The sequence below is a fragment of the Thalassophryne amazonica genome, chromosome 6, assembly GCF_902500255.1.
Source record: "Thalassophryne amazonica chromosome 6, fThaAma1.1, whole genome shotgun sequence".
In the NCBI taxonomy this organism is placed as follows: Eukaryota; Metazoa; Chordata; class Actinopteri; order Batrachoidiformes; family Batrachoididae; genus Thalassophryne; species Thalassophryne amazonica.
Genome location: NC_047108.1, coordinates 73,266,898 through 73,277,922, shown reverse-complemented (window position 1 = coordinate 73,277,922; position 11,025 = coordinate 73,266,898). Strand labels below are relative to the sequence as shown.

The 11,025-nt window shown below is 40.0% G+C and overlaps 1 protein-coding gene across 1 annotated transcript; it reads right to left on the bottom strand.

The window, feature by feature from the left end:
- Positions 1–2,588: 2,588 nt before the first annotated feature.
- Positions 2,589–10,630, bottom strand: apobec2b (apolipoprotein B mRNA editing enzyme, catalytic polypeptide-like 2b). The gene is made up of 4 exons (XM_034172476.1): positions 9,908–10,630; positions 4,130–4,310; positions 3,682–4,031; positions 2,589–3,586 (listed from the first exon to the last, which is right to left on the bottom strand). The coding sequence occupies exons 1-3, from the start codon at positions 10,183–10,185 to the stop codon at positions 3,684–3,686; spliced, it is 807 nt and encodes a 268-aa protein (XP_034028367.1). The 5' UTR covers positions 10,186–10,630; the 3' UTR covers positions 2,589–3,586; positions 3,682–3,683.
- Positions 10,631–11,025: the final 395 nt, after the last annotated feature.

The following is an 11,025-nucleotide window of genomic DNA, read 5'->3' as shown; positions in this document are numbered from 1 at the left end:
CACACTGTATGAATCCATTCATTCCTGCACTTAAGTCCTCCAATGCAATCCATAAGAGTTGCGGTAATTTATTCTAAATACAAGGATTATATCATCACTTTTACAGCCAGTTTTCTTGAGACACTTCAGGGAATGGATACATGAACGTTTTCATGTTCCTGACTATGTCTTGGACTGTGTAAAGTAGGCAGTTCTCAAAAACTGAGTGACCATGCTGGAAGGAGACCAGTGAGGGAAGACACCCAGACAACTCTGAAGGAGTTATGGGCTTCTGTGGATGGAGAAACTGTGCATGGTGCAACTTTTGTGTGTTGCATCACCAGAGATACAGCTTCATGACGAAGTAGTACTATGGAAGTAAATCTGTGCCATCAGAGTTTGAATTTGAATTTTTAAGGTTGAATGTTTTTAGCATAAAAATCAGAGTTTGAAGTTGAATTTCTAAGGTTGAATTCGTTTAGCATCAAAATCTTCAGCCTCAAAAACTTCAACCTAAAAAAAATTCAACCCTAAAAAATTCAACCTAAAAAAATTCAAACCAAAAAAGAAATCCAGTCTGAAAATATTGAAAAGTAGGGAGAAGCAATCAATCCCTGTCTCAACCATCCAACATCACAGATTTACTTCCATAAACGTTGGATGATTGAGACAGGGATCAATTGCTTCTCCCTACTTTTCAATTTTTTTCAGACTGGATTTCTTTTTTGGTTTGAATTTTTTTAGGTTGAATTTTATAGGGTTGAATTTTTTTTTTTTTTTTTTTTTTTTTTTTTTTTGGTTAAAGTTTTTGAGGCAGAATATTTTGATGCTAAACAAACTCACCCTTAGAAATTCAACTTCAAACTCTGATGGCACATATTTACTTCCATATGGTACAGAGAAGGATTTTCAAAATAAAAAAAAAAAACATGGAAAGTTTCAGGTGAAGTTTTTCCAGAAGACACATGGGAAACCTGAGCCTAGATGGTCTATTTTCCTCTTTTACAGTCCTCTTCTCCACTAAACATGAAGCTATGAGTGGGGATGCAACAGACAAAAAGTTGCACCACAATTCACAACACATTCAGCAACTTGGAAATGTTCATATATCATCCCTTAACTAGTTTCAAGAAAACTGGCTGTAAAAGTGATGAGTTAATGATTTAAGTGATGATTTTTGACAGTGCAAGAGGTCATGTTGGGTCCGGAGTACCCCTGCTGCACCAAACTCTAGCATTCTCACTTTTTCAAATATCAGTGGGAGCCATTTCCTGCAACTTCATCTTAGCATCTTATCTAAAATTGCAAACTAGAGACAGAAAAAAAAAAAAATCACAAAGTCGTGGCACCTTACAAATTTTGCTCTTCATTTTGCCGTTTCTTTCTTGACTGTGCACAAACATCAGGCATTCAGTGAGCTGAAGACAATACAGAGAAGAGACGATGAACAATTCACCCTCAACTCTTAATTTTGTTTGAGAGAGTCTGTCAGATTGTCAGTGCAGACATGTGCGGAGCGTGTTCTCTGTCGTGTTCAGAGCACGACGCCATTTTAGCCTGGTTTAAATGGATTTTAACCCGGATGCGAGAACGTGCAGCTGAAACTCTCCATGAGGCTGTTTTTAAAGTCTGTCTGAACATGCAGCTGTATTTCTTAGACTTTTCACTGTTACTGCATGGACACAACGGATACTTATGAGCGTGCACCAAGCTGTCTGTAGTTGTTTTTAACAGGCTGTGGTCACAACTGTGTATGCACAGCGGGAGCCCCTCATAGTTGTTTTTTTTTACCATGACTGCATCAAAATTAACACAATATCACTTTAAAAATGAGTCATCGTGACATGAAATCACACTTATTAAAACTTTGCAATTAATCTGCAGCTCACATGCATTCTGAACCGGGGGGGGGTCCTTTCAGTTCACGGCATAATGGTGCTGAGACCTTAATGTGATGGCGTACAGCCATTATTCCATTGTTTAAGGAAAGCCCTGAGTTAATTCTCATATTCATATTAAATCATCCCTGTTCCAACTATTTTTGGAATGTGTTAAATGGTAAATGGACTGCGCTTTTCCATCTGCATCAGATGCTCAAAGCGCTTTACAATTATGCCTCACATTCACCCCGATGTCAGGGTGCTGCCATACAAGGCACTCACTACACACTGGGAGCAATATGTGTTGTAGGCGTTAAATGCAGGAATGGATGAGTATTAACAGTTACCATGAATCTGACCACACAAAACATGAAATCTTTGATCTCTGTTTCATTGTAGGCCTATGAACCAAAGTAAGTGGGTGGATCATGTTTTTTTTTTTCTTTTCACATTTTGCATATCATCCCAACTTTTAGCACTGGTACCACAGTCTCTTATACAAAGAGACTGGTAGCGTGTTTTTGAAAACATGGCTGTGATTGGTCCATCTGATACGTCAGCCGCTATTGGCTATCACGCCACGCTCTGTGATTGGCTGTGGCATAACCGCCGAAAATGTAAGTTGGTTCCACTCCTCCAGAGACAGTGGTACCAGTGCTACGTTGTAAACAAAGGCTACAGCCAATCAGAGAGCGGCGTGTCGCAGCCAATCAGCAAAATGTCAGAATCCTGACTAAAAGTCATGTGACCAAATAACCCGATACCGACTCCTTTGCATTCGCTGGAGGAGTGGAACCAACTTACCCAACTTTCTTCTTTGGGGTTGTACATCATTATTATATATTATATACAATACCAGTCAAATATTTGCAGTTGAATGAGAAAGTGTGAACAATGTGTTCCACACTCACGCGTGCCGCTAGCTTAGCTTATGGCAAGCTAAGAGTGGACGTTCTCGTTTTGGCTGAACAACTGCCCAGTTTCTGGATATTCTGTGTTAGTACTCGCCCGCAGCCCACATGCTTGATGAATTCCTGCGCAAAAAGTAGTTCCCAGATAATTGATATATTCCTGTGAACTTGTGTATCTCGTGTGTTTTTATGCCTAAATGATCGCAAGTCAATACTCACACTCATCCAGCAGCATATTCTCATGTCGGCAAATTCAGCGCTATTTTGCAAATAACCGGAAACTGGGTCAGGCAAAAGTAGTCCGGCAAGATCAGTCTGTGGACGAGTTATCCCACAATGCCAAAATAGCAGAGATGTCGCTCTGAGAGTGACACGCAGAGCAGGGTGACTGTGTTCCTCTAATTATTTTGAGCAGTATATATATATATATATATATATATATATATATATATATATATATACCATGTTCACACACACACCTTCAGTCATTGGTTCAGTTCTTAGACTAACCACCAGATGTCAGTAGTTGGTCTTCTCCAGAGTGTATTTAATGTAGATGTTTCAAATAGTACATGTCATCGTTTTGTTTCTTCAAATGTGACCAGTAATTGTACAGCTATAACTAAATAATTCTAAGAAATGTCTCTAACACATTTTGTGCCTTCCTATTAAATTATCATAATATCAAATAAAAAAAAATGTTGCTACGAGTGTTCATTTAAATCTGCACCATTAAGTATAACTACAAGAACCACGTTCAATCAGTGGGATAATTAGTGGTTCCTTCAGTCAGAAGTCGTTTCCCATCAAGTCCACCTGCAACAAGAGACACAAGCTTGATTAATTTCTAAATAAATCTTTGCATTAGGATCTGGATGCTGCCCTCTAGGTAGTCACTTCACAGCACTCACAGCTACTTGAGGATCTCAGCCAGCTTCTCCACATAGAAGTCATAGTTTTCTTGACAGTCCTCCCAAGGTGCAAAAGTCTGCTCCTCCTTCTCCACGTACGTCTCCCAAACATGGACGAAGTCAGATGGTTTCATCATCCGCAGTTTGCAGCCAGCACTGACCAGGGCTTTTAAGCCTTCTACTATCTCCGGCTGCTCCCACTCAAAGAGACGGGAACAGAACACGCACAGACGCAGCTTTTTGCGATGCTGCAGTATTTTGGCCAGCTTAGCTGCACAAGCCGCGCAGGGACTGGACGATACGTACCACGTAATGTCATAGTCCTGGGAGGAGTTGTAGTTTGGCAGAACCTGGGATGGACAATTATGAATATGGTTTGACAAAAGAGAAAGTGAAGTCAGGCCTTGCATATGTGTAATGTGACGTTGAGAACAGACTGTGTATGCACCTGTTGGAAGAAGACCTCTTCTGCGTGGGCTGTGGTATGTTCATCCTCCATGTAACCTTTGAGAGGCTCGGCGGTGCCCCCTGCTGTATCCACTCTGAAGCATAGCAGGGTCTTGTTCCTTCCTGACGAATACTCCACATTCCGAAACTGAAACTTGAAGTAAAACGGGCTCATCTGTTCGCTGACGGGGAGAAAAAATGAGAAATCTCCTCAGTATCATTTTTTAAAGTGCATGTGTGGATAGATAGGATTCAATAAATCCAGTCCTCATTCGTACCACCCTCTGATAAAACAAATCACATTTTATAAGCACTGTACAAAAGCACACATCCTGTGTTACGGTTACATGAAAATGACTCATTGTAATTTGGAAACAAAGGTCATAAAAGCAAAAGGGCATGGAACATTTGTAATGTCTGCTTGATCATCTGTTACTGCAGCAGATAACAGAATATTTACAGAGGAATCCTGCAAATGGTGATACATGCACCAAATTCAGCACAAGTACTCCTTAGACATTCCTCTTTTGAAAAAACTAAAAAACGATTATCCACTTGAATTTTCAGTAGGCAGCCAGATAGGGGTCAATTGAAGAATTGCACAGGGGTCAAAAGTTAAAGTTGCTCTTGTTTTGGTAAAAAGCCATGCAGATTATTGGTTGAGTTAATAAGGTTCTAAAAAGGAATATTTTGCACCATGTGTCATGCTTATATGTCACATGTCACAGAATCCAATAGACGTTGACCTTGTTTGACCTTTATGTTGGAGACCAAGCATTCAACACTGTCCAAACTATTCCATTTATTAATCCTATTAGCTCAAGCTAGAATTTGCAACGCTTTTTTTACCAAAATTGAAGCAACTTAAACGTTTGACCCCTGTACAGACTGAAATTGACCTTTGATACCATTTTTGCTGTTTTTACCCCATAACTCCAGAACATTCAGTCATACATAGTCCAAACTATACGTTTTTGTCATCTTTATGATCAGACAAATAATATGGTATAGTTTTCAATATATTTGGAGCATCTTTTCATTTTGACTCATGATGTTGACTGACATGTAATTCTTCAATTGACCCCTACGTGGCCACCTATTGAAAATTCAAGTAGCCAATTGTTTTTTTCAGAAGAGTAATGTCTAAGAAGTATTTGTGCTGAAACTGGTGCTTGTATCACCATTTGCAGGATTGTTTCAGTTATCCTCTGCACTACTTTGCTGCTTCCCCCCCATCAATATTCTGTCCATTTTATACTTTACATATTGTTCTTCTGTCTTACTATGTCTTTGTGGCTTTGCAACATTCCATTATTTTTTTTAAAACTATTTTTATTGTTTCAGCATGAATTATGTCAATTCAATTTTGCTGCACTGTCAAAATAATACAAAATGTGCATTTTATTGATTTAGTTTCACATTCATACTTGAGGTATTTGTTTTATAAATAATTCATTCTTTTATTCTTGAAACCCACTTATCCTAGTAAAGGGTTGAAAATGATAACTATTTGGAGAACAATAAAACCAGTGTTGGTAGTGAGTCGTCAGTCCAAACTTGTAGTCCTCTAACTGAATAAGTATATAAATAATAAGGCACAAAGTGTAATATTTATTCCAGAAAGATGATATTTAATGTGGACACAGACTGATTAATTGGCTGGAATACTTATGGAGTTTGCTAATGTCATACAGACTTAATTTTGGTCTTAAAATATTTCCAAGATCCAACTTACTATAGAATACAGAGCTGCTCAATTTGTGGCACACACACCACATTTTTGGGCCACACTCCCTTTATTCAGGGAGCACTTGACAAGCACTTGAAAAGATGTTTGCAAATAATAAATTCCTGTGAAGCAGATTAAAGAGGAGTGTTTGTATTATTTTTAAAATTTATGTCACATTTACAGTGATAAGGTTCTATAAAACTGGGCACCGTAGTCTCGTTTGAGGGTGGGCGATAAAGGAGAGGAGCAACCAGTAAAGTAGTTCTGTTATTTATATTTGTAATGATAGAGCATATGATGCAAAAATTGTACTTCTGGGGACAGCCCCATTGTCATTATTCATATTAAATCTCGCTAAAACTTACAGAGCTTTTGCCTAGCATTTACCTAGTCTTCCCTTCTCCATTAGGAACCAAAAAACCTGCACTTTTCGCAACTGCTTTGGTAATTTCAGCCAAAAACATCTTTCCATGTTAAGTGATCCTGGTTTGTGAGGCACACTGGCAGTAGTTGTCGAATCCCGCAATATCACGCAAGGGTTCAAACGAGACTGCACTGTCCCATTGTAGGCAGTCGCTACAGATACGGGCGACAGAATGCCTCTGATTGGGTGATCGTTATCACATTACAACCCCTGTGGTGTCTGATTCGTAAAAATAAATCATTCTTTTGGGGAGGGAACACTGTAAAAAAAAAATTATGTGCTGACTCATTTAGGTCATCTCATTGCTCTGACTGAGTTGCATTATTTTCAGTGTCATATTTTCAGCACTGCATCTAGCTCGGGGTTTTTTCAAACCTGGACCTAATTTTTAGATGTTTTTGGGTTAAACTTTTCACTCCAACCAAAAACTATTTTAATCAGTCCAGTATTGGGTTAGAATGGAAACACTGTCATATTCTAAGCGGTAAAATGAACCCCTCATCGATAAGTGACTAGTAATGTGTGAGTGCAGAGTGGCAACGCCAAAACATAAGACGACAAAAAGAGGCTAACTGTATAATTAGTTGTTTTAAATGTTTCTTTACTGAGGTAAACAGGCAGACGTCTGTTGGGATTGTTCCAGTGATATTTTTGCTATTCTTTGCTAACTGTATTGTAGAGCAGGTAGTTCAGTGGTTAAGGAGTTGGCCTGCTAATACGTATGTGGGTGATTCTTAGACTACGGGCACTTATTATGTCCTTTGATCATATTGTATGAAAAACAGAAAAAAGGGGAAATTTCACACTTTTATAGTTATCTTTACAATGAAAGTGTGTTAAGAAATTTGTTCTAGTAGTCTATGATGACTTTTTCACCTTTTTTCAGCATCATTATATGCAAATATTGCCGTTTTGTGCTTGTCCCACACCCAGACTTTTGATCTTCAATGATAAAAATGAATGGTAAAGAAATGTTTTTTCTAATGTTTTAAAATATCTCTGAATAAAATATCAGTAAAATAATCAAAACATAATTGGGGTATTCAATGTCATACAACTGTTGTGATTTTTTTTTAAACAAAATGTAGTTGTCCCACACTATTGCCATAATTTCCACCACAACACTGTAATGTCCCTAAACAGTTTGTATGAAAGATTGTTTGGGTAGTTTCTATGGAGATAAACAGTGACATCAGAGCACATGTATATTTCGCCAAATCACAACAAACAGTTGCCCCAAGGCACTTTATATTGTAAGGCAATGGTGTGGTGGAAATTACATTTACAAGGCCAATAGTGCCCGTAGTTAAAGAATCACACATGTAGACTTGCGTTTGAATCACACTCGTGCTACCTCTATGTCTTTGGACAAGATACTCAGTCCACCCAGATGCAAATGGGTACCAGCCTCGGCTGGGGAAGTAATCTGCGTTAGGCTGGCTTCATGTTACAGAAACCAGAGATAAGCAAAAGGCCTCAGGTCCTATATAGGACTTTGCTAACCTAACCAACTTAAACTGTGAAATAAATATTCCATTTCTCTAAATGAAAACATTTATAGCCTAAAACATGATTCAGGTGTACAACAAAAGACTTACAAGTTTTTTAATGTCCAATCCAATAATGATACCAATACAAAATATTGGATTGCCACACTCCTAGTTTATAGCATGCCTCATAGCTTTGCAGTGTACAGCTGTTTAGCCAGTGACGGTGGTACCCTATGGTCACATTAGCTACAAGCGACAGACGTAACGTACCAGCTGCCATTCATTTTCAATCAGAGTGGGAGTTTGGGTGCAAGGCATGGCCTAAATAGACGAGGTCTATTTTATGCAAATGCAGAGCGATGCGACACAGTGACTGCCAATCGGAGAGAAAAAGCAGCGTGAAACCAGCTGGTTGCTTGCTTGAAGAAAATAATCCAAGATGATGGAATACTGCCAGAAACAGCTGTATTTCTATGTAAATCTAATACATTTGACATGTTTTCCTCATATATTTTGTAAATGTTAGCGAGAAATAAAGACTTCTAAATTTGTACTTCCTCAATCTAAATCAGGCTGTACTTCCTGATGATGCTGCCAGTCCATAGTAGCCAGCGTCCTCTTTTACACTGTGGTGTGTTGGGTGGAGCAGCATATCCAAGGAGGACACATCCAGGCTGGACAAACTGATCAGGCGGGCTGGCTCTGTGGTTGGCATGAAGCTGGACTCTCGACGGTGGCAGAGAACACTAGACAAACTGCTGGACATTATGGACAATGCCAGTCACCCTCTGCACACCATCATCAGCAACCACAGGAGCCTCTTCAGCTACAGACTGCTCCTTCCCAAGTGCAAGACCAACAGACTGAATAACTATTTTGTCCCTCAGGCCATCAGACTGTACAACTCCTCACTCAGGGGGAGGAGGAGTAACAGGAAGACAGAGGACAGGAAGGAGAGGAGTAGCCAGTAAAACAGTAGTAGTTATTTATATTTGTATTTACTTTTTGCAAATTGTTTCTTACTTCTACTTTTGATACTCTGTGTGCTTTTACCCAGTGTGCTACTGTCCAATGCTGCCGGAACCTCAATTTCCCTGAGAGAGTCTTCCCAAGGGATTCATAAAATTCTGTCTAATCTAATCTCATTTAATCTAATCTAAGATTTAAAACACTGTTTTTGTAACCAGATGATACCCCTGAAGTGATTTACCAGACATCCTATGGAGATGTTAGCATGCCAACTACCCATACAGAAACATATGAAAGATGTCGGACTGAAACAAATCTAGCAAACTTTGGTTCTGGTAAACAGTCAAGCATGGAGTAAAAACAAAACTCATTGTGACAATGTCAGGGTTTCCCATTCTCTATAATCTAAAGATGCACACCACCACCAAGTAGCCACTAGTTGGCCACACCCTAGGAACGCGCATCAAGCAACAAACTCAAACTGCTTGTTGCCCTTATTTGTAGCTAATGTGACAATAGGGTTAGTGCTCTAAATTTGCCCAGAGTAGAATATTTAATCCAAAAACCGCTAAAATAGGGTCCAGGTTGAAAAATCCTGGAGTCCCCTTTAGCAGTCTCCTTCTTCACAGTGAGGCGTAAGTGCTTTTTTGATTTCTAGAGGGGCAAGAAAGAAAAGCATTTTGAGACCAGCTGGTTAAACGTTATAGACTGAAGATACAGTGAGAAGAAAGTTAATGACATTAGCAGGAGGTAAACTGACATTTCTATAAATATTACAAGCTTTGAAGCCATCCCATGATCTGTAGCTGCTTCAGTGCAATAGATGTGTAAATACATGCCCATTCTGCCTTTCTTCATTAAAGTGTTGATTTATTTTACACAGACAGGCCCATGGATCATTACACAAATAGATCTGTAGCTGGCTTTCATGTCAAATGACTAATACCCAGCAGACAGATGCTGTGTGGAAAATGAAGGCCGGCTTTGTGACTCATCCCTATTCTTACTGTTGAGTTAAAAATGATGACAGGTGTGTGTTATTTGAGTCGCAGTGGAAATAAAACACATAAAGCAACTTTAAGTCAAAAGCAAACATATAATATGTGAAAGACAAGGAGCAGCGTAAACGGGAGGTCTTTATCGGTGAATGGATTTCTTCTTACCCACCCTGTGACTATCTCAAACGGTGGAAGCTCTATGGGTTGAAACTCTCCATTTTCTTCCATGTTCTTTGCCTCCGCTCCCGCCGTCCCGCTACCTTCACCATTCTTCTTCTCTTCGCCCGTCTTGGCCTGCTCAGGCGTCTGATCTGGCTTTTTTGGAAGTTTGTCAGCCTTTTTTGCAAACTTGTCCTTCACTTTGTCTTTGTCTTTTTCATCTTGAGGCTTGTTTTCCACCTTCTTGTCTTTCTTCTTAACGCTCAACCGGCTATTCTTGTCGGCCATGATTGCAAGCGACAGAGAGCGTCAGATAAAGAGGACGGGAGAATGAGTGAGTGAGAGAGAGAGGGGGAGAGAGAGAGAGAAGGGGTCAGTGTAAGTGGAGCGATAACCCCGCTGCATTTACAGAAATAGATGCTATTGTGTGCTGCTGAGTTCCCGTATGTGCATGTCTGGCCAGAGCACGGATCTCAATTTTCCATGCCCTGGGTTTTTAAAGGCCAAAGCACACAACACAAGACTGACCGTGTGCTCCGTGATGAAGGCAGCGTGTCAGTGGGGTAAGACCGTGCTGATACCTCTTTGTACCCTTGCCAAATTAACGAAGGATCCTGACATATTTTGGTAGAACTGCGCACCCACGTGCGCAAGAAGCCGTAGCGCTACGATCCATCAGGCTTTGCAAATGTCAACAGGCAGCAACAGGCAGGTTATTAATAACCAGACTTGGCTGTGGGTGCATGAGTGCGCATGAGTAACCAGGGCTCTTCTGACACTAAACGCCACTTTTGTTTGTGCCAAATCCAAAGTCTTGCAGCCCACTGGGCCTTAGCGGTGCATCGTGGCCAGCTAAAGGGCATCCCAAATAAATATAAGCAAATGAAAACATATCATGCAAAAACATAATTTCTTTTTTTTTTGTGCTGTAGTGGCAGTGAGAGGAATCAGTCTGTGAAATCAGCCTGCATCAGTACAGCTGTCTGCTGAGTCCACTGTGGGGGAGGGGGAGAATTGTGTGTGTGTGTGTGTGTGTGTGATGATAGAAAATGGCTTTCTGCACTGCAGATGTAATAACTTCAGGCATAAGCAAGTGGGCGGGTGGGAGAGGGTAGTTAAATTACAATT

What these genes read in the sequence shown, in the direction of transcription:
- apobec2b (XM_034172476.1), bottom strand. Translation starts at nt 10,185, where the DNA reads ATGGCCGACAAGAATAGCCGGTTGAGCGTTAAGAAGAAAGACAAGAAG. An exon ending in CCGTTTGAGATAGTCACAGG is followed by an intron (nt 4,311 to 9,907) that starts GTGGGTAAGAAG and finishes TCTCCCCGTCAG; the next exon opens with CGAACAGATGAGCCCGTTTT. An exon ending in AAGAGGTCTTCTTCCAACAG is followed by an intron (nt 4,032 to 4,129) that starts GTGCATACACAG and finishes TGTCCATCCCAG; the next exon opens with GTTCTGCCAAACTACAACTC.